The sequence below is a fragment of the Crotalus tigris genome, unplaced genomic scaffold, assembly GCF_016545835.1.
Source record: "Crotalus tigris isolate CLP2741 ecotype Arizona unplaced genomic scaffold, ASM1654583v1 scf7180000017666.379230911805:20528666, whole genome shotgun sequence".
NCBI lineage: Eukaryota > Metazoa > Chordata > Lepidosauria > Squamata > Viperidae > Crotalus > Crotalus tigris.
In genome coordinates this window covers 6,185,971-6,209,417 of record NW_024096552.1, presented here as the reverse complement: position 1 = coordinate 6,209,417, position 23,447 = coordinate 6,185,971, and the positions used below count along the sequence as shown (strand labels likewise).

The 23,447-nt window shown below is 47.6% G+C and overlaps 1 protein-coding gene across 7 annotated transcripts in view; it reads left to right on the top strand.

The window, feature by feature from the left end:
* Positions 1-22,015, top strand: part of EHMT2 (euchromatic histone lysine methyltransferase 2) — a 58,410-nt gene extending 36,395 nt beyond the window's left edge. For 6 of the 7 annotated variants that reach the window (XM_039336626.1, XM_039336625.1, XM_039336628.1 and 3 more), the window contains 12 exons: positions 1,090-1,212; positions 2,530-2,631; positions 2,738-2,842; positions 3,967-4,121; positions 4,222-4,389; positions 6,471-6,615; positions 6,884-6,961; positions 11,573-11,688; positions 13,063-13,149; positions 13,668-13,746; positions 18,379-18,554; positions 20,152-22,015. In XM_039336626.1, coding sequence (XP_039192560.1) covers positions 1,090-1,212; positions 2,530-2,631; positions 2,738-2,842; positions 3,967-4,121; positions 4,222-4,389; positions 6,471-6,615; positions 6,884-6,961; positions 11,573-11,688; positions 13,063-13,149; positions 13,668-13,746; positions 18,379-18,554; positions 20,152-20,332 — 1,515 coding nt within the window. In that variant the 3' untranslated portion in view covers positions 20,333-22,015. Of the gene's footprint in view, positions 1-1,089; positions 1,213-2,529; positions 2,632-2,737; positions 2,843-3,966; positions 4,122-4,221; positions 4,390-6,470; positions 6,616-6,883; positions 7,055-11,572; positions 11,689-13,062; positions 13,150-13,667; positions 13,747-18,378; positions 18,555-20,151 lie in introns of those variants that run through there. The other variant, XR_005555949.1, reaches the window with a different exon arrangement.
* The last annotated feature ends 1,432 nt before the right edge of the window (positions 22,016-23,447 follow it).

The window sequence follows — 23,447 nt, the reverse complement described above, 5'->3', positions numbered from 1 at the left end:
CCGGGGCAGGTATGGCCTGCGTGTGACGCATCCAGCCCACGGGCCGCCAGTTTGACACCTGCCTTAGATCATCACACCCTTTTTCCAGTTATAGTATTCTAATCTATAAAATACGCAGCACGGATTTGCTGATTTTTGGAAATTCTGCAGCCCATTTTGAGTAAGGGCGGCTCAGATCCTCAGTAACCCACACATAGATTTGAATATACGTATCTTTGCCCAGTGGCTACAGCTGTGCCCGACAGGCACAATTTTACACTTGAAGGAGGCTTCTGAAAGAGGGAGGGATGAAAAGGTTAAATACACAGTTCTGGGTTTGCTGAGAGAGAGAGGAAAGCTGTTGACTAGTCAATATCTCAAAATATGGTTGTATTAAGCTGCTCTTAGGTCAGTTGGTTGAAATTGGCATAGGGTAGTCCTTGCTGAGCGACTGCGATTGTTCCAGTGGCTGACACAGTCACTAAGCAAACTAGTGACAGAGAGGGTGACAAAGATGCTGCAAAGGTTGCTAGTAGTCCTATAGACTCATTCAGATAAAAGTTCTCTTGGTTGGTGCCGTTTTGTTTTGTTTGAGGGTTTTTTGGGGTGTTTTTTTTTTTTGCCCCTTAAACAAATGTTCTCTTCCTGAGTTAACTTTTATATGCAGCCCAGCTCTTTCCTAAAAAGGGCTAATTAACAAGCTCAGCTCTGAAACCTTAATTAGTTGATTAGAAGCCTCCTGGTAGTTTCCCAGCTGCTGCTGAATCTGACCACACGTTAATCAGTTCCACATTGAAGGTTTTTATTGTCCTAAATCAGGGGTCTTCAAAATCGGCCCTTTTAGGACTCATGGACTTCAACTCCCAGCATTCCTCAGCCAGTGTGCCTGGCTGAGGAATTCTGGGAGTTGAAGTCCATGAGTCTTAAAAGAGCTGAGTTTGAAGACCCCTGTCCCTAAATACTGGTGACAAAACTACTTTTTCTTAACCTGGTAATTGCAAACTGTGGCTATCCGAGACAAGTCACTAAACTGGTACTACCTACCATGTATATCAGTTAAACATGTAAAGAAGTCAATTAGTAATAAATCATAAACATTCTCTCTGGCAGGCTGGAGCCAACATAAATACGGTGGACAAGTTACGTCGGACCCCTTTAATGGAAGCGGTTGCAAACAACCACGTGGAGTTAGCCCATTACTTGGTCAAGAGGGGTGGTTGTGTGTACACAAAGGTCAGGAGATGAAAGAAATGGTCTTTTGGTGGAAAGATTGCTGTGTGGAAGGGAGTGGGGTGGAGATATTTTATTTCTTAAAGGGAGTTGGTGTGGCATTTATTTTTTATTTTTTGCAACAGTCCTGTGCTTTTAATAGATATATATGACAAGTGTTATTTTGGTACACAACGGTTTCGTTTCTATGTGCCTTGCTGCTTTTAAAAGGATGAGATTCTTCAAAATAATGTGTACCAAGGGCCTAATTGTAGCATTTCTTCACAACATGTGCTTTTCTTTGAGAACAATCATAGTTCAGTGGAGAAACAAATATGTGTGTTTAACTGGCTCAGCTCTCTGTTTGAAGCAATTTCTCCTCAGAAACTTGACACTTTCAACATCAGCAATGCTTTTTTTTAAAGAAATCTTTTTTTAAATGACAAAATAGTATTTAATCTTAAGAAATTTAAACATAGAAACTCAGAAAGGAAAAGAAAAAACTATCTGATATTTTATATTTATCAATAATCACTAGTTCACCACTAAAACTTTGATGATTGAAATCAGTGTTTCTCAATCTTTAAGACATGTGGACTGCAACTTGCAGAATTCCCCAGCCAGCATGGGAGTTGTAGTCCACACCTCTTAAAGTTGCTAAGATTGAGAAATACTGAAATAAACAATTGAGTATAGTATTGTAAGATATCACAGGATTTCTGCCATAGTAACATATATATTGCTACATCCTTTGGTAGAAAATACCACCTTTTCCGAAACAGATCACACATTTCCAACAACCTTGATTAACAATGCTAGTTCCAGCTGGTTTAATAGAATAACTCAGTGACGGGGTTGAACCTTTATATTAAGCATGGTTTGTTTTAACCATGGTTTGTTGAGCCTGTCAGAGTGGCCGGGGTTACACATAATACTAAGCCGTTGTGTACAAACCATATTGACTGGGTTTATAAAAGACCCTGAGCTAAAGCCAAAAAAAAAAAAAAAATCGCACAAAGCTTAGTGTAATGCATGAAAGCAGAGTTTGTGGTCTCTTCTTATGGGATTAAAGTTCAGGATTCCGTCGTTGTTTTGTGAGAATGATAAAAGTAGGGAGGGAATCACTATGGGGAGAGGAAGTGCTTACATCAGTGTTTCTCAACCTTGACAATTTTAAGGCATGTGGACTTCAACTCCCAGAATTCCACAGCCAGCATTGCTGGCTGTGGAATTCTGGGAGTTGAAGTCCACATGCCTTAAAATTGTCAAGGTTGAGAAACACTGGCTTACATGCAACTTAAATTAATGCTGTTTCATTCTTCCCGATGTTACTGCCAAAAGGAGGATGATGGATCTACCTGTCTTCATCACGCTGCCAAGAATGGAAATGTGGAGATGGTCAGCTTGCTCCTTTCCACGGGACAGGTGGATGTTAATGCCCAGGTAAGTGGGGAGGCTGGTTCCCCTTGGTTGCGGATGATGGCTACCAGCTTCACCCAGCTCTCCCTGGCCCTTCACACAGTGCTTGTTCTTCCTGTTCCTTGTTTAGGATAATGGAGGTTGGACCCCCATTATCTGGGCTGCCGAGCATAAGCACATTGAGGTGATCCGTATGTTGCTCACCCGAGGCGCTGACGTCACCTTGACTGACAATGTACGTGAGTTTGGGTTTCGTGGGAAAGCACCAGGCTTGTGAAATTGATATAAAACAGAAATGAGTGAGATTTGTTCCCGGGAGCCAGAACTGTAGCCTGAGGGGGGGGGGGGAGGGAAATCTCTGGTTGGATTTATCTGCATAACAGAATGGACAAGGTTGGTTAGTCCAGGGGTCTCCCACCTTGGCAACTTTAAGACTTGTGGACTTCAATTCCCAGAATTCCCCAGCCAGCCATGGTTGGTCCACAAGTCTTAAAAAGTTGCCAAGATTGGAGATCCCTGGGTTAGGCCACCCCATTGCTGTTGGGCCCTTGCTTTAAAACAGGAGTGTCAAACTCAATTTCATTGAGGGCCACATCAGCATTGCGGTTGCCCTCAGGGGGGTGAGTGGGTGTGGCCAGGGTGGGTGTGACCTGTTGAGTGGGTGTGGCCTACTGGGTGGGCGTGGCCAGTTCTACATCGTTCGCGTCAAGGGTGCCTGTGAGGGCCTGGGCAGGAGTGGGATAGATCTGAGGGTCTCTGGCAGGAGGGGGTGGGACCAGGGCAAATGCCAAGGCATGGTCCACTGGAGGAGCCTCACTGTTTCTCTCAAGCCATGGGGGGGGGGGGGCTTATGGAGCTAAGACTGAATGCGTTTCAGCATAGAGGGCCACCACAAAATTGTACATTGGCTCCCAGATGGCCTGGGCCAGGGCCAAGGCAGAGGGGGCCGTTCCCTCACTGTTTCCAGGATGGCTTCATGGGCCACAAGAAACCACTTCACAAGCTGCATCCGGGCCCCGGGCCTTGTGTTTGACATGTCTGTTTTAAAAGGAAATCCTTGCAGTTAGGAAAGTTTAACACTGCTAAGGGGGAAGGTGGGTAAAAGGAGTCACATGGTAGACATGGCAGTCTCGTTTCTTTGTACACGCATGCAGCATTGATGGATATTCAGGCTTTGGGCCTGCTAGTGAGGATGGCCATCTTGACTCTTTGGCTCCCTCCTATGGCTACTGCTGAGAGTGATAGAAGAGAGCAGATCTGCAGATCTTTACGGTCCTCTACAAGGGAACATGTGGAAGTTTGGACTCCCAGCTTGTTGCCTGTCACTTTTCGTTAACACCTTCCTCTTTTTCTATCCAGGAAGAGAACATCTGTTTGCACTGGGCCTCCTTCACCGGAAGTGCGGAGATTGCTGAAGTCTTACTAAATGCCCAGTGTGATCTCCATGCCGTCAATTTCCACGGAGACACGCCTCTGCATATAGCTGCCCGGGAGAGCTACCACGATTGTGTCCTGTAAGCAACAGGCAGTTGAGAAGTTTCTGTTTTGGGATCCTACACTGCAAGATAGTGGGAGGCCTTTGCTCTAATCGACTACGTCTTCTTCCTCGCACAGCTTGTTCCTATCAAGGGGAGCTGACACGGAAATACGGAACAAGGAGGGGGATTTGCCGGTGGACCTGACCTTGGAAAACTCGGATGTTTGGTTTGCCCTTCAACTCAATCGCAAGATCCGCCAAGGCATCCTTAACCGTTCGATGCGCACGGAGCGCATCATAAGCAGGTAAGGTGGTCGGGTGGAACCCAAGGCATGCAATGCATGTCCGGCTGGGTTTCAGTTTCATTTTTCTAGTACTTGTCATGTGTTCGGGCACGTGATTCCGGTAGGAGGGGGCTTCTGCTTTAGGGCGGGGCCAAGAACTGCATAAATCTTTACACTAGTGGTTCTCAACTTTTTTAATGCCGCGACCCCAACCGGTCGTAAGTCGAGGACTACTCAACCAGTCGTATGCAGAATGGGACTTTTGGCGGGCTCAGCAGGGCAGAGACAGCCTGGACAATTCCTATTGGCTTTTGAAAGCCAATAGAATAAAAGGGAGTAGCACAGCTAAGGAAAAGGGGAAAACAAAATGGCGGACTGCATTGTTTGGTGACCCCCATGAAATGGTCGTTCGACCTCAAATGAGAACCACTGCTTTACACGGAGCTTCAATAAGGAGATTATAATTTGGAGCAAGCGAAGAGGAGGCTCAGATGGAGTTTTTAAAAGTTAGGAAATAGAGCAGGTGCAGGTGGTCCTTGATTTACAACCACTCATTTAGTGACCGTTCAAAGTTAACAACAGCACTGAAAAAAAGTGATTTGTCACCGTTTTTTTTTTACACTTATTACCACCGTGCCCGTGGTTGATGTGATCAGAATTCACATGCTTGGCAACTGACTCATATTTACGACGGTTGCAGTGTCCCAGAGTCATGTTGTCACCTTTTGAGATCTTCTGACAGACAAAGTCAATTTTGGGAGCCAAATTCACTTAACAGCGGTGTTACTAATTGAACAGTAGTCGTGATTCACTTAACAAGAAAAGTCATAAAATGGGGCAAAACTCACTTAATGACTGTCTCACTTAGCAACAGAAATTTGGGGCTTCATTGTGGTCGTAAGTCGAGGGCTATCTATATTTAAGACAATCAATTTAACAAAAAAAGTGGGATATCTATCAAGTGGCACTTAGCAGCGGTGAAAGCACTTAAGCAAACAGATGCAGTTTATCAGGAGGGGGGAGATGAACTGGATACCTGACATTTAACAGCGATGAGGCTTTGGATTTATTCTGCATAGCACCTGAGAGTAAGCCCCCCCCCCAAAAAAAAAAACTGGGTGGAAGCTTAATGGAGATAGTCTTCATTTAGCAAGCACAATTTGGATCAGCAGATCATTGTTAAGCGAAGCAGTACTTATAATTTTACTCCAGCTTTCCTCTACACACCTGTGAAGGTCATAGTATGAGGATTAGTTGCAAAAATCACTGTTTCATTACTGTGGTAATTGCAAATGGTCACTAAATGAGGCAATTGTTAAGCAGGGACTACTAGTAGAGAGAGAGAGTGAAATGTGAAGAATTTCCTGAGAGTAAGACCTGTTAAGCAATGGAAGCTTAAGCCCGTCTCTTGAAGCTCTGGGGGTGCCATCTCTGTAGACCAGTGGTTCTCAACCTCTGGGTCGGGACCCCATTTGGGGTCGAACGACCATTTCACGGGGGTCGCCAAACAATGCAGTCCGCCATTTTTTCCCCCTTTTCCTTAGCTGTGCTACTCCCTTTTATTCTATTGGCTTTTGAAAGCCAATAGAATAGACTCTCTGAATAGAGTCTAATTCTATTGGCTTTCAAAAGCCAATAGGAATTGTCCAGGCTGTCTCTGCCCTGCTGAGCCCGCCAAAAGTCCCATTCTGCAAACGGTGCTGCACCAGTTGAGTAGTCCTCGACTTACGACCGGTTGAGTAGTCCTCGACTTACGACCGGTTGGGGGTCGCGGCATTAAAAAGGTTGAGAACCACTGCTGTAGATGTTCAAGAAAAGGTTGGGCAGCCATTTTGTCTGGAGGGTATGAGAATTCCTACGCAGGATTTGTTTTTCCTGGGGTGCGCAATGGATAAAGCACAATAAAGAGAATAATCGGTGAGAAATAAAAAAAAAATAAAATGACTGAGGCTTAGAGAATCCAGCAATCATCCTATTTTAATGGAATATCATTTAGCAAGGTAGAAGTGGAAGCAAAAGCTGTTAAAACAGGGCCGTGTGCTTAAAAACTGCCACTTAAAAGTAGCCTCCATCTTAGGTTCTGCCCTCTTTTCTTTAACCAGGGATGTGGCTCGGGGCTACGAAAACGTGCCCATCCCCTGTGTCAACTCTGTGGATGATGAACCCTGCCCAGATGACTACAAGTACATCTCCGAAAACTGCGAGACCTCCACCATGAACATCGATCGCAATATCACCCACTTACAGGTATCCTTTCGATCCAACCCAAAGCAACAGGGCTCCTGGGCACAACCAGCAGAGGGGAAAGCAGAGAAGTCAAAAGTCAAGAAATACAGCCTGGCTCTGGACAGTTATTTTAGCCGATCGGCGGGGGGGGGGGATCACGGCATGGTGGGAGAGCAGATGCTTTGCAAGGCAAAAGGCCTCTGAGCTGACTCCTACCGTGTTTCCCAAAAAATAAGACCATCACCTGCCATGTCACCTCCGTTTTCACCTCTCTTCTTTACGTTGGCAGCATTGCACGTGCCAGGACGACTGTTCCTCCAGCAATTGTCTTTGTGGACAGCTTAGCATCCGCTGCTGGTATGACAAGGTGAGGTGGTGCCTTTGAGTGGGGCAGAAGAGCTGCTTAGCAAACTGGAAACCCTCAGACTGAGGATGTGCGGAAAAATCTACTTGGATGCATGTGAGAAATGTTACTCAGCTACAATCTGCCTTTGCTAACCCGCTTCCCTGGGTTTTTAAATACTTAATAATAATTTCTTATCAGGCACCTAAAGCAGGAGACATCTACCCCCATCCTTTAAGGCAGGGTGAGCTAAGAGAGAAGTACTTGCCCCAAATCATCCTGAGCTTTCATGTTCAAATAGGACTTGAACCCAGGTCCTCCCTTCCCCATTTCTAATCCAGTACCAACCGTTAAAAACTCCTCCTTTTTCAGAAGGGAAAGCTGTTGAACTCTTTTAAGAAGAGACTGGACAACTGTTTATCTGAAATGGGATAGGTCTCCTGCTCCAGTAGAGGGTTGGACTAGAACAGGGCTTTTCAACCAGTGGTACGGGTACCACCTGTGGTACATTGGCACCTGGCAGGTGGTACATGACCATCCTAGAAAAGTGGTAGCAGGGGAGGGGAATGAGCTGAACCGGTGGCAGCACCGCACAAGCCTGAGCAAGAGATGGCTGGAGCTGCAGGGCTGTCAGGGCTCAGCGGAAGCGCCAGGCTCCAGCTGGAGCTCGGCGCTGATCCTGGCGCTTCTGAGCCCAGAAGAAGCGCCGATCAGCTGGAATATTGCAGCCTCTCCAGGGTCTTGTGATTTACATTCAGATGTTTGGCAACTGATTTATATTTAGACAGTCACAGTGTCCCAGGGTCATGTGAAGTGACCAGAACCTGTTGCAATCACCCAGCAGACGGCGGGGGGAATAAAAACCAAACACCCCCCCACCCCACCCCTGCTGCCAATCCTCAACAGAAATGCTCACAACAATGAAAACCTCGGATAGGAGGAAGAGTGTGGCCGGGCGGGCAGGCAGGTGTCTTGCTCAGCTGTGGCTTGGGGGGCACTTTTTTCAGTGCCATTGTAACTTCGAGCAGTCACTAAGTGAACTGTTGTAAGTCGAGAACTACCTGTACTTTATTACTTTTTTCCTTTTGGGGGGGGTCATCAAGTTATTGACACCTTGCTAGGCGACTGGTGGTACTCGGATGTTGCCAAATCCTAAAAGTGGTACAATGGGTGAAAAGGTTGAAATGCCCTGGATTAGATGACCTCCAAAGATCCCTTCCAGCTCTATTATTCTGTTACTGCCTCTTCTAGAAGAAGTTTCTTTGTCTTCTCCTGACTTTTCCTTATTCTTAGGGAGATGCTTCCTGATATGCTGGACCGGGGACTTTGCTTCGTCCCCTCCCTCTTCGGAGAGAACAACAGCAGTACAAGAAGTCCTCAATTTACGAGAATTCATTTGGTGACCACTCAAGAGTTACGACGGGACTGAAAAAGTGACTTATGACCATTTTTTCACACCATTGCAGCATTCCCCTGGTCACGTGATCCAAATTCAAATGCTTCGCAACTGTCTCATATTTTTGACGGTTGCAGCGTCCCGGGGTCATGTGAAAGACTTCCTGATAAGCAAAGTCAATGGGGAAGCCAGATTCACTTAACAACCAGGTTACTAATTTAACAACTGCAGTGATTCACTTAGCAACCGTGGCGAGAAAGGTCGTAAAACGGGGGGAAACTCACTTAACAGATGTCTCGCTTAGCAACAGAAATGTTGGGCTCCATTGTGGACTACCTGTATCTCTTTTACCCACGGAGTCAATAACTGATTAACTAGAAGGCTTTTATCGACTTGGGGCAACTTTCAGAGGTATGGACTTCAACTCCCAGAATTCCCAGCCAACCCCATGCTGGCTGGAGAATTCTGGGAGTTGAAGTCCACACCTCTGAAAGTTGGCCCAGGTTGAGAGACACTGAATTAGAACTTAGGCCAGGGCTGGGCAACCTTGGCCCTTTTATGACTCGTGGACTTCAACTCCCAGAATTCCTGAGCCAGCATGGCTCAGCTTCGAAACCTCTCCCTTTCCCCTCAGCATGGCTGGCTCAGGAATTCTGGGAGTTGAAGTCCACGAGTCATAAAAGAGCCCAGGTTGCCTACCCCTGACTTAGGAGATAGCAACATCAGACTTATCTCCCTTGGCATTGCCATAGTTTATGGGTCTAGACCAGGGGTCCCCAACCCCTGGTCCGTGGACCGGTACCAGGTCGCAGCATGCTGCACAAACAAGCAAAGCCCCATCCGTGGGATGCAGGCAGCACACAAAACCATGCACCCTCCAGTCCGCGGAAAAGCCTCTCTCTATGGCAGAGCTTTTCAATCTTTTCACCCATTGTACCACTTTTAGGATATGGCAATATCCGAGTACCACCAGTCGCCTACCAAGGTGTCAGAAACTTGATGCCAAAAAAAAGGAAAAAAATGATGAAGTACAGGTACTTCTTGACTTACAACAGTTTGCTTAGTGACTGTTTGAAGTTACAATGGCACTGAAAAAGTGCCCCCCAAGCCACAGCCAAGCAAGACACCTGCCTGCCCACCCAGCGGTGCTCTCCCTCCTGTCCGAGGTTTTCATTGTTGTGAGCATTTCTGTTGAGGATTGGCAGTGGGGGTGGGGTGGGGGGTATTTGGTTTTTATTCCCCCCGTCTGCTGGGTGGTTGCAGCAGGTTTCGGTCACTTCACGTGACCCTGGGACATTGTGACCGTCATAAATATGAATCAGTTGCCAAGCATCTGAATGTAAATCACAAGACCCTGGAGAGGCTGCAACATTCTAGCTGATCGGTGCTTTTTCTGGGCTCAGCGGAAGCGCCAGGATCAGCGCTGAGCTCCAACTGGAGCCTGGCGCTGATCCTGATGCTTCCACTGAGCCCTGACAGTCTGAAGAGGCACTGATCCTGGCACCTCCGCTGAGCCCTGTCAGCCCTTGCTGCTCCAGCCATCTCTCGCTCAGGCTTGTGCGGTGCTGCCATCAGTTCAGCTATTCCCCTCCCCCACTACCACCTTTCTGGGATTGTCACGTACCACCTGCCAGATGCCAATGTACCACAGGTGGTACCCATACCCCTGGTTGAAAAGCCCTGCTCTATGGAACCATTTCCTGGTGCCCAAAACGTTGGGGGATCTCTGGTCTAGACGAGTGTTTCTCAACCTCAGCAGTTTTAAGATGTGCGGACTTCAACTGCCAACGTGACATTAAGGTCCAGAATAACAGAGTTGGAAGGGACCTTGGAGGTCATCTAGTCCAACTCCCTGCTCAAGCAGGAGACCCTATGCCATTTCAGCCAAGTGACTGTCCAGTCTCTTTTTAATCCTGGCCATTGCATGACTAGATCCTGATCCTTATCCCCTGGTAGTCCAGACCTCTTTGCAATTCTCTTGTTCATTGAAATGTGAACTCTACATCTCCTCAGTGGATTGAGCAGTAAGTACCAGTTCTTGAAGAGGAGAACATGTATAAATAATATCATCAGCTTTCCTGACATCTGCTGCCTTCCAACGGGCACGGTGGTTATCATTTCCAAACTTTCCAGGTCAGTCTGCATTTCTGGAAGTTGTAGCCGCCGATACAGTAGTCCTGAACGTAACACTCATTTGTTTCGCAACCATTTGAAGTTGCAGTGGCACCATAAAAAAGTAACTTACAAGCAATCCTCACACTTAACGATGGTTGCAGCATCTCCACGGTCCTGTGTTCAAATTCAGGCGCTTGGCAACTGACATGCGTTTATGATGGCTGTAATGCCCTGAGATTATGCAAATCGCCATTTGTGAGCTTCTTGGCCAGCTTCTGACAAGCAAAATGAATGGGTGAAGATGGATCTGAGGGGTGCTCTCTGAGCTTGGTTGTTTTCTTGCAGGTATTTCATTACCCAAACTAAGTAATATCCTCAGTGCTAGTCACAAGAAAATAAGCAAGCTCAGAGGCCACCAAGGACTCCTCGTGTCAACCCTCAGCTTACAAATATTCTCCTTTATTAGCACCACATATGGGCCTCAAACGCTTCAGACAGCACACACTAGCATTGATGACATTACCTAGTTGAGTAATGAAACGTCTGCAAGAAAACAAGCAAGTTCAGAGCACGCCAAGGACCCCTCAGATCCATCTTCTCCCATTCATTTTGCTTCTCAGAAGCTGGCTGAGAGGTTCACAAATGGTGGATTACTTAACCCCAGGACATAAGTGCATGTCAATTGCCAAGCGCCTGAATTTGAACACAAGACTGTGGAGATGCTGCAACGAATCGTTAAGTGTGAGGATTGGTTGTAAGTTAACTTTTTTTATGATGCCACTGTAACTTCAAACGGTGGCTAAGCGAATGAGTGCAAAGACTACCTCTACATAGACTTACCACGTGAGAAAGTGAGGCCTAAATGATTCTCGTCCCAATGAGAGGAACCTTTATTTTTAATTTAAGAAAACAGGAAGTTGACAATTCCTCTTTAACCCCTCCCTGCCTCTCCCCAACTCTTGCTCATTTGGAAAGCAGTTGCGTAGAGGAAAATGATGCCAGCCTGCATCCCCACAACCTCACATGAAAGAGAGGCTGTCACCATGGCAACGGAACCATCAGCGTCACCTCCCTCTTTCTCTCTCTCTCTCTCTCTCTCTCTCTCTCTCTCTCTCTCTCTGCAGGACGGACGTTTGTTACAAGAGTTCAACAAGATTGAGCCCCCTTTGATCTTTGAATGCAACCAGGCCTGCACCTGTTGGAGGAACTGCAAAAACCGGGTGGTGCAAGGCGGCATCAAGTGAGATCTTTTTTTTAAAAAAATTATTTTGTGAGATTTTATATGGGTAGGGAAAAAGTAGGGTCGGTGCGGGTACAGGAAAATCGGGATAAAAGGGACAGGGTGTAGATAACTACAGTAAATACATAATTGAGTGAACAAGCTGTCGTCCAGGGGTTCATATTAAGTATTATTGTTTATATAATACTAGACATTTATAAGAATAAATCGGTAGAGTTACAACTGACATTTGGTGAAACACTAATATTCCTTTAAATAATGTAACATAGTTGATAGCATAACAACTATTTCCAATCATCAACCTTAATACTTAATGTAGTAAAACTCTAAAATCTCTTCTTATTCTAACGTGTTTCAACCCACTGATAAAAATTTTCCCCAGGTTTTATAAAAGTTTGAATCAAGTGAGATCTTTGATTGCTTTATTGCTCTCACTGTCTCCCAAACTGAAAAAAAAAATTGCAGAAATTGTTTCTGGGTTAAAAGAACAGAGACTAAAATATCCAGGAGAGGACCAATTTGGTCCAGCACTTTCACAGCTGGAGTAGGAGCATAAAGGCTCAAGTTCTAGTTCTGCCTTAGGCACAAAAGCCAGTTGCGTGAGTGGTTCACTCTCTCTCTCTCTCTCTCTCTCTCTCTCACACACACACACACACACACACACACACACTTTTGTTTTCTCTTTCTCTCTCACTCTCACACTCACACACAGAGACATTTGTTCTCTCTCTCTCTCTCTTGTCATTGTCATTGCCTCATAATTACTTGTTATATTATGTCCCACTTTCTTCCAGTGGATATCATAGCCCAGTGGTGGCGAACCTATGGTACGCGTGCCACAGGTGGCACGCAGAGCCCTCTCTGTGGGCACGCGCACCATCGCCCCAGTCCTAGGCCTTCAGCTGGGTTTTATAAAACCTTTTCGCTTTGGGCCTCTGCCGCTGTGTGCAAAAAAAATAGAAGGTTCAATCAGTCAATTTCAACTTCTTGCGGGAAAAAAAAAGATCTTGCAAAGTTGGAATTGATTGATTGAACTTTTTAGTCCCACCCAGTCTGCCGTTACCACCGCAGCCATGCCCACCCAATGGGCCACGCCCAGCCAATGGGCCACACCCACCCAGCACTCGACAATGCATAAGTGGGTTTGGGGTTGCAGTTTGGGCACTCGGTCTCTAAAAGGTTCGCTGTCATAGCCTGTTTAATGTTTTTATTGGGTTCCCCCCTTTAATTTGAGTACTCTATAGCAGTGTTTCTCAACTGTAGCAACTTAGTAACTTTTTGATGCATGGACTTCAACTTCCAGAATTCCCCCAGCCAGCAAACGTTTACCTATTCACAACTGCATCTTTCTGTTTGGTATGTTCTTGATTGAAGGGTTCGCCTGCAGCTGTACCGAACGGCAAAAATGGGTTGGGGGGTCCGCGCCCTTCAGACCATCCCCCAGGGGACCTTCATATGCGAGTGAGTGACACTTGTTTTTCACCTGGAGCTTCCCTTTATATACGGGGTGGGGGGGTGGGGAGGGAGAGTTGCTGTATGCCTCCAGGATTGGGGGCTTGTAGTAACCTGCTGGCTTTAAGGAGACAACTCATCCTCTAATCCAGTGGTTCTCAACCTGTGGGTCAGGACCCCATTTGGGGTCGAACGACCATTTCACGGGGGTCGCCAAACAACGCAGTCCGCCATTTCCCCCCCCCCTTTTCCTTAGCTGTGCTACTCCCTTTGATTCTATTGGCTTTTGAAAGCCAATAAAATAGACTCTCTTGAATAGAGTCTAATTCTATTGGCTTTCAAAAGCCAATAGGAATTGTCCAGGCTGACTCTGCCCTGCTGAGCCCACCAAAAGTCCCATTCTGCAAACGGTGCTGCACCAGTTGAGTAGTCCTCGACTTACGACCGGTTGGGGGTTGCGGCATTAAAAAGGTTGAGAACCACTGCTCTAATCTCTCTCCCCTTATTATGCTTCCTCCCCTTAAAAGGTATGTAGGAGAACTGATTTCTGATGCAGAAGCTGACGTAAGGGAAGATGACTCGTACCTGTTTGATCTGGACAATAAGGTAAAGTTAGAAATTGGGGATCGGATGAGAGAAAGACAGTTTCTTACACCTGTCTTCGTACAGGTAGTCCTCGACATACAACGGTTCATTTAGTGACCATTTGAAATTACAGCAGCACTCAAAATAGCGACTTACGACCGTTTTTCACACTGATGATGGTCGCGGCATCCCCACCGTCACCCGATCAAAATTCAGACACTTGGCGACTGACTCAATATTTATGACGACTGCCGTGTCCCGGGGATCATGTGATCCGCTTTTGCAACCTTCTGACGAGCCACCTTAAAGGGGAAGGCAGATTCATTTAGCAACCGGGTTACTAACTTAACAACTGCAATGAATTAACTCAACATCTGTGGCACGAAAAGTTGTAAAATGGGGCAAAATTCACTTAACACATGTCTCAAAATTTAGGGCTCATTTGTGGTCATAAGTCCAGGAATACCTGTATTTCTTCGGTCTGTATTTTCATGACACACATTTCTAGCCGGGCACAATGCAAAAAAACTCTTAGCAAGTTCCATAGAATAGAAACGGGGCGATTAAAATATCCACAGCAAAACCCGGCAGTTGGCACTGCACAAACCTTACTTGAATAGGCATAATAGCACAACGCTAAAACAGGAACCTCCACAACAGGCAATCCTTACAAACACAGTAGGGACCAGAATTTCCGTTGCTAAGCAGGTTGGACGTTAAGTGAGTCGTGGCCAATTTTACGACCTTTTTTGCTATGATTGTTAAGCAAATCACTTGCGGTATGAAATGAATCGTGCCGTCGTTAAAACAAGTCTAGCTCCTCCCATTGGCTTTGCTTGTCAGAAGCCAGCTGGGGAGGTCGTAAATGGCAATCATGTGACCCCAGGATGCCAAACACCCAAATTTTGATCACGCGACCATGGGGATGCTGCAGTGATTGTAGTAAGTGCGAGGACCCTTTGCAGGTCCCTTTTTTTCAGTGCTGTTGTAACTTCAAACAGTTGCTAAACCAATGGTTGTAAGTTGAGGACTGCCCATAACATAAAAATAGAAACAGAATAAATAATAATAAATAGAATAAATAGAATTTAACTGAGCAGTTAAATTATCAGCATGTTCCCTCCCTAAATTAGCCGTCATATCTCACATTATCCAATTAGTGTGAAGGTCAAATGTTTTCTTCCTCTTTCTTTCCCGGGCTTTACCCCCAACCCCCCTTCTGCTCTGTATTCACCCCATAATTACCAGACAATTCTACATAATGTCAAAAGCAAGAATATACAATATTTGCAGCATTGACACAAAGATGGCAACGTTGAACCAAATCAGGTAAAGGCTGTCGGAACGGCTTCTTTGTCAAAAGAGTTTTCCAAAGATCGGCAGAGGGGCCAACCGAATCTTCCACAAAGTCCTGTTTCTCCTTCCTTCGGCCCTCACAAACCACCCAGAAGTGAGGGATTTGTAGTAGTTTCCTCTTCAATGCAGCTTTACTGCTGGCTGGAGCAGACGGCTCTGCGGGTATTTTGAGCAGCACACACAGGAGATGAAGTCCCAACACACCTGGGCCAGTTTGCGGGTGGGTTCTCCTTTTAAACAACACAGCCATGTTGCAGCTGGCCCTGTTTCCCTGAGAACCGCCTTCCCATGAAGCAGCCGCTCCACTTTTAAAATGCTGCTTGTCATCTGTAGTTTTATGCTGCTATTAAAAATCGATGTTTGTAGAGGGAAAGAACTGAGAATATTGCTTGAAAGAAGCCTGTTTTTAACAGAACAAAAAGGCTTGTGCTTCATTACATTAATGAATGTAAAGTTGATCATTAAGGCAGAGGTCCCCAACCTATGGCCTGCGGCCCACTAGCGGGCCGTGGCTTCTTGGCCATTGGGCTGCGTGAGTGGCTTGCCAGTGTCCATACATGTGTGCGCATGTTCACCCCCTTGTGTAGCGCTAGCCGAACTGCTAGCTGAGCCACGAGCCTCGCACTGGTGCTAGCAACCCCATTTGCAGAGTGCACACACTCACACTCCTATTTGCACGGACGTGCGCACAGCCACATTTGCGTGTGTGCACATGCGTGCGTAAAAGCGCTGCCCCTCCCTGTCCCGCTGGGCCACCAACCCAGAAAGGTTGGAGACCCCTGCGTTAGGGAGTCACAAAACCCTTCTGTTAAATCAGGGGTCCCCAACGCCCAGTCCGTGGACCGGTACTGGGCTGTGGCATGCCAGGAACCAGTCTGCACAAACAAGCAAAGCCCCATTCGTGGGATGCACGCACCCTCCGGTCCGTGGAAAAACCTTTCTCCACGGAACCGGTCCCTGGTGCCCAAAAGGTTGGGGACCTCTGTGTGAAATAGCCGGTTTTGTTCAAGTAGCATACTCTGTTGCTGTTTTCTCCCCTCAAGATTGTGCAGGATACAGGTGGGCCTCGATGCACAACCGGTTGCTTAGCAACCGTTTGGAGTTATAATGGATCTCCCTGAGGCTAACTTACAACCTGGACTGGAAGTTCCAACCGTCGCCGTCGTCCCCGTGGTTACATGATTGCATTTCAGGTGTCCAGCAGCCAGATCCCACTTGCAGCCATTTGCAGTCACATGACCACGTTTTATGATGGTTTTCTGGCAAACCAACATTTGCTTTGAGATTTTGGCAAAACCGTCCCATAGTGTGAACTGTGGGTTCCCTTAACAATCATGATATTCGCTTAATGGCTGCCGTGAAAAAAGTTGTAAAATCAGGCATGTGGATGACCTGATTTACAACTGTCACAAATTGTGACCATGATAGGTAGGCTCCATTACGGTTTTGTAATTGGAGGACTGCCTGTATTCTTGGGGAGGTTTTAGGACATAACTCCTGTTTACCAAATGAGGAGCACAGATCTTCATTTCAGAAGGAGGGCTGCAGAAGCTAGGCAGTGAGGCATAAATACAGATAAGGCCGGACCTGGTTATGATCTGCAGGGCTGGAGTTTGTCAGGGAATTTGCTTAGAGCAGGGGTAGGCAACCTTGGCTCTTTTATGACTCGTGGACTTCAACTCCCAGAATTCCTGAGCCAGCCATGCTGAGGGGAAAGGGAGAGGTTTCCAAGCTGAGCCATGCTGGCTCAGGAATTCTGGGAGTTGAAGTCCTCGAGTCATAAAAGAGCCAAGGTTCCCCACCCCTGGCTTAGAGGAGTGGTTCTCAACCTTTTTAATGCCGCGACCCCAACCGGTCGTAAGTCGAGGACTATTCAACTGGTGCAGCACCGTTTGCAGAATGGGACTTTTGGCGGGCTCAGCAGGGCAGAGACAGCCTGGACAATTCCTATTGGCTTTTGAAAGCCAATAGAATTAGACTCTATTCAAGAGAGTCTATTCTGTTGGCTTTCAAAAGCCAATAGAATAAAAGGGAGTAGCACAGCTAAGGAAAAGGGGGAAAAAATGGCAGACTGCGTTTGGCGACCCCCGCGAAATGGTCGTTCGACCCCAAATGGGGTCCTGACCCACAGGTTGAGAACCACTGGCTTAGAGAATCACAGTAGGACGGGCTGGAGCAGCAGGAGGGAGCTGACTGTGAGTGATTAGGTTAACCAGTCGGGGGCAGCAAAGGGATGCATTAAAGCAGCGGTCCCCAACCTTTCCAGCTTGGCAGATGGTTCCGTGTGAGCACTCAACCCCATTTGCACAAGTGGAGCTTCATGTGCCAGCGCCACTGCCCACTTGTACAACTGGAGCTTTGCGCGCCAGTGCTCACCCATTGCACAAGTTGAGCTTTGCACACATGCATGCTCACCTGTCGCTTGTGTGGCTCAGTTCCAAACAGGCAGCAGCCCGGTAGTGAGCTGCGGCCAGAGGGTCAGGGAGCCTTGCATTAAAGCATACCTTTAGCTGTTCTCTGAAGGTCATACATATAGATTTTTGCAGCCTAGAGCTGTTATCTCTAGTACAGTGATGGCGAACCTTTTAGAGATCAAGTGCCCAAAAACTGGTCCCGCCCCCACTCCACCCCCTGCCCCACCCCCCATCCCCTGCGCTGCCTGCCCGCAGGGCCACTCACCACCTCCAGGGCCCGCTGCAGATCGCCCAGGCAGCCCAACTGCGCTATGGTGGTCACGCCCTCTGCCCGCGCCCTGCACCATCAACTGTGCACAATGGGGTGTGAGGGCAGAGTCTTGTCTACGCTGCCTGGTTGCCATGTCCTTGGCTGTGCTGCTCCGTGTGAGCCATGCTCGAGGGCGACTCTCCTTCAGGGGGGCTGCTGGAGAGGAGGGGGTCGTGGGGGGAGGTGAGGCTGGGGCAATGACACGTGTGCCCACAGAGAGGGCTCCGAGTGCCACCTCTGGCACCCATGCCATAGGTTCGCCACCATTGCTCTAGTATTTTTGCAGCCACCCAGCTCTACTCCTCCTAGAGTGGCCCGGAACTATGGATGGCCATATGCAAACCCTGCGTCCCACGAATCCTATACAGATTGCAAGTGTTTCTCGATCTTGACTGCTTTAAGAAAGCCAGACTTCCACTCCCAGAATTCCTCAGCCATCTGCCAGGGATGGCCTAAAAATTCCTGCCCTGGCCATCTAATTGGACTAGATGACCACTAAGTTCCCTTCCAACCCTGGGATTCTAGTACTGTTCAGAAGTGTTCGGATCATCATTTGGGTCTTTCCTCTTACAGGATGGCGAGGTTTACTGCATTGATGCCCGTTACTATGGCAATGTCAGCCGCTTCATCAACCACTTGTGCGATCCTAATATCATCCCCGTACGAGTGTTCATGTTGCACCAGGACCTGCGCTTCCCCCGCATTGCTTTCTTCAGCAGCCGGGACATTCAGACTGGTGAAGAGCTTGGGTCAGTCTCGGGGTGAATTGTGTGTGTTTTGTGTATATGTACGAAGAGACATCATTGTGTGGAATTGGCCAGGAAGTGGTTGCAGATTCAGAACACCGAGGGGAGATGCACTCTTCTGCAAATATCCTCAGGGCGACTCTCAACATTTAGCATTTTTAAGTGCTACTGGTAACTCTGTCTTATCAAAGAACCCGGGTCTTTGGCAACGGAGGGAGAGTTGTATTGTCAGACCTGCAAGATGGTGAGCTAGTCAAGGTAGTCAGCCACGTCCATAGGAACTAATTCTACTTTATTCTAAGGGATCATCAACAGAATCTTGCAAATCTGATAATCCAGTTTCCCCGCCCCCCCCGGTTGCCTTTACAGTCCAAGAAACTTGGGAGAGTCTCTTATGAAATGTTTGCCATGCCTACCTTCCTGCTGCAGGCTCTGCTGCCTCTTATCTGATTATTGTCCGGTCTGCGGCTCTTCCTCCTGTCTCCACAGGTCATTCTCACACTGTTAACGGGAATTGAACAAACATGAACGTGGGCTCAGAACCTCCCCTAGGTAGGGACCCCCAACGGAAAGACTCCTTTCCTTTATAACTTCTGCCTTCTTTCACTGGGGAAGGGTGCTCGGAAAAGTGGTCCGAAGAAATAGTATATGTATGGGAATGACCTTTGAAGAGGAGAGGAGATGCTGCCTATGGAATGATCAGATAAAAAGGCTTATTATCTTGGGGTAGAGCAGTGGTTCTCAACCTTTTTAATGCCGCGACCCCCCAACCGGTCGTAAGTCGAGGACTACTCAACCGGTCGTACTCAACTGGTGCAGCACCATTTGCAGAATGGCGGGCTCAGCAGGGCAGAGACAGCCTGGACAATTCCTATTGGCTTTTGAAAGCCAATAGAATTAGACTCTATTCAAGAGAGACTAATTCTATTCAAGAGAGTCTAATTCTATTGGCTTTCAAAAATCAATAGAATAAAAGGGAGTAGCACAGCTAAGGAAAAGGGGGAAAAAATGACGGACTGCGTTGTTTGGCGACCCCCCCAAATGGGGTCGCGACCCACAGGTTGAGAACCGCTGATTTACAGCATCTAATAAACGTTGGGCTTTCAAAAGCCAATAGAATAAAAGGGAGTAGCACAGCTAAGGAAAAGGGGAAAACAAAATGGCGGACTGTTGTTTGGTGACCCCCGTGAAATGGTCATTCGACCCCAAATGGGGTCCCGACCCACAGGTTGAGAACCACTGGGGTAGAGGGAGCCCAGAACCACATAACAGGCAGAGAAAGACACTTAGACAAAATCCTCCCTACCTTATCAGACGGGGGGGGGGTCGTGTATTTTCAGACTTGTAAGGTTCTGTTGAGATGGGCTTACAATAAAGTAGAATTAGCTCATCCGGTTGTGTATCCCGTCTGGTCCGCCTGGGAAGGCTGACGAGAATCCATCCGTTCATAAAAGAGAGGAAGGAGACCTGACCCATGAGATATTTTGTCCCCGAACACTTCAGGGGTTTAAAAAAGCTGGATCGTTCAGGTTTTCAGGCTGACCTAAGTCATCTTGATGTTGTCGTTTCCCCCCCCCCCCCCGTGTCACCCGGGCTGCAGATTTGACTACGGGGACCGTTTCTGGGACATCAAAAGCAAATACTTCACCTGCCAGTGCGGTTCGGAGAAATGCAAACACTCGGCGGAAGCGATTGCCCTGGAACAGAGCCGCCTGGCTCGTCTGGAGGCCCACCAGGACGTGATGCCGGACAGCAGCAGCTTCCCTGCCTCCCAGGCTTAAGCGGGGGGGGTCCGTTGCCCATCTGCATGTGAAATCGTTTCTCCTTCTCCCGGCCCCACCCCTGACTTCCCCCGTTCTCCCACCCACCGCCGACTTCCGCTTGGCTTCGCGGTTTGGAACACCGAAGCTGCTCTGCTCCAAAAGGAATTTGCCTTAAGAAGTGTCGCATTGGCAGAAGGAAGAGAAGAAGGCGGAAGATGCGTGTCTGGAGACGGGTGGGCGAGGGGTGTCCGGGTGTGAAAGGAAAGGAAACCTCCGCCACAAAAGACAACTCTTGGCCCAGGAGATCTGCGCTCCTGAAGGTTTTCCTCACAACTGATGCACCCACAAAATCTGACTCTTGTGGTCGGCTGGAGAAACAGCTGGCGGAGACCAGAGAAGCGGGGGGGGGAGGGGGGGTGTCTTCTTCATTAGATTTTATTTTGAAGTGAATCTAAGGCAAGTGCCATTTTGCCCTTTTCTCTCTTCCTTGAGCTCACTAACCTTTTTATGTGACCCAGCCAAATCTTTGACACCTGCCTCTGTGGGTCTACGACAGGGGTCTTCAAACCTGGCTCTTTTATGACTTGTGGACTTCAACTCCCAGAATTCCTCAGCCAGGTACTGCCTGGCTGAGGAATTCTGGGAGTTGAAGTCCACAAGTCAAAAGGGCCAAGTTTGAAGACCCCTGGCCTACGACGACTCGACATGGCCATCTCACCGTGGTCAACTCGCCTCAGAACAACTCGCTGCGGGACAAGAGACCAGTGGTCCCCCTAGAATCATGAAAGAAAGGATGCCAAAGGAGGGACAAAATAAAATGTAAATGCCAAAATTAAAATTATTTTTAAAATTATTTTAACAAAATAAATTTAATTGTTGGAATTGTCCTGCAGCGAATTGGCCGTGGCGAATTTGGCTGAGGCGAGTTGTCCCATTCCTTGCCTCTATTTCCTCTATCTCAGGGGTCTTCAAACTTGGCCCTTTTATGACTGGTGGACTTCAACTCCCAGAATTCCTCAGCCAGCGTGCCTGGCTGAGGAATTCTGGGAGTTGAAGTCCACCAGTCATAAAAGGGCCAAGTTTGAAGACCCCTGCTCTATCTGGAGGCAGGCAGCAAACGCAGGAAATTGGGAGCTCGCTCCAGCTTTCTGGGCCAAAAAAGCAGCCTCCACCAAAGGCTTGGGAATGCTCTATTTTTATTTTATTTTTTCCTGAGCAGAGAAACAAGAAAGGCGTCCAAATTCCATTGCAGCCAGGTTGCGCATAGGGGTTTTTGTGCATCAACACATCCTGGGAAGGCTTAGAAGTTTAGAAAGCAAGGATCAACTTGAAAGGCCTTTTTGCCATCACCTAGTGTACTTGTGCTTATGTGTGAATGTGTGTTCTGACTGGAAGGGCCCGTGTCCGAAGTTTCCCTTCTCGGGGGGGCAAGTTCATTTTGGATCAAGGTTCACTTTTGAGTTGGAGCAGTGGCTTGTCTGCTCTCTGTCTTTGAGGTGGATTTTATTTTATTTTATTTTATTAGTTCTTTTCTCCCTGTTCAACCCCAGCAAAAGAGGTTTGACTCGGTTTTGGAGGGCCAGCCTTATCTCAGTCTCTTTTTGTATAGGTTTCATAACTTGGGGTTTTTTATAATGTAATTTTCTCGCACCGTAAAACCAATAAAGGTTGGCAACCTGGTGGATTTTGATATGATGAAAAGTAACTGCAGCAGCTTGAATCTTATTTGATAGCTTTGTTCTCCGTTTCCCCGGTCAAGGAAATGCCTGCAACCTGCATTCTTCTTCCTAATTCCCATATCTTCCCCAGGGCTGCCCCAGTATATTTCATTTCGCTGTTGGGGGCAAGAAATAAATCAGATCTCCAAACTCACAAGTCCCAGAGCTAATCACATCCCTTTGGCATCAGATATATGATCCCCTAACATTCCTATCACTTCCTGAAAGTGAACAGTGTTTTAAATCAGCGTCCCCAAACTTTTGGGTACCAGGGACCCATTCTGTGGAGAGAGGTTCTTCCGTGGACTGGAGGGGGCCTGGTTTCACGTGCTGCCTGCATCTCACCGATGGGGCTTCACTTGTTTGTGTGGCCCGGTTTCTGGCATGCTGCAGCCCGGTGCCAGTCCACGGACCAGGGGTTGGGGAGCCCTGTTTTAAATGATAGCGATTTAAATCTCTTGTCTGCCTGCTCTTGAGACCAAGTTAGCCAAACTTGACACGCCCCCTGTTGCTAGGAGATCCAGTCTTGACTTGGTCTCAAGCTCTTGAAGACATGTCAGGTTTGGCTCTCTGATTTCAACAGTCTCTGTTTGATTAGATAGCACAGTGGTTCTCAACCTGTGGGTCAGGATCCCATTTGGGGTCGAACGACCATTTCACGGGGGTCGCCAAACAACGCAGTCCGCCATTTTCCTTAGTTGTGCTACTCCCTTTTCCTTAGTTGTGCTACTCCCTTTTATTCTATTGGCTTTTGAAAGCCAATAGAATAGACTCTCTTGAACAGAGTTTAATTCTATTGGCTTTCAAAAGCCAGTAGGAATTGTCCAGGATGTCTCTGCCCTGCTGAGCCCGCCAAAAGTCCCATTCTGCAAACAGTGCTGCACCAGTTGAGTAGTCCTTGACTTACGACCGGTTGAGTAGTCCTCGACTTACGACCGGTTGGGGGTCGCGGCATTAGAAAGGTTGAGAACCACTGAGATAGCAGATAGTTTTCCATTGTTAGATTCTCCTCTTACCTTTCAAATTCTGCAGGTTGGTGGATTCTTTGATCCTCTCCTCACACCCCATCTCCTTTCCAGAAACGCTGGGATCAGTGCTGCCTCAGATCTTCCGATCTTGTTTTGGGGGGGGGGGGCTGCAGCCGTTGTTTTTTTTTTTCTCCTTCCCCAGGGCTCTGGGTGAATTCCCTTCCTTCTCCCCTCACTCGTGGGACCCCTTGTGCTGCTGCTCCAATTAGCTACTCAGTGTAAACGACCCCACGAGGCTTCAGGCAGCTTCCCCAACGGCCGGAAAGTCGCGGTCGCCATTTTGGGTGCCGCCGAAGCCTCCGAAAACTGTAAACAAGCCATTTTGCTGCCGAAGGTACCGGTACACATCCAGTGCTACCTTATTAACAGCTACATTAATAAGCCACT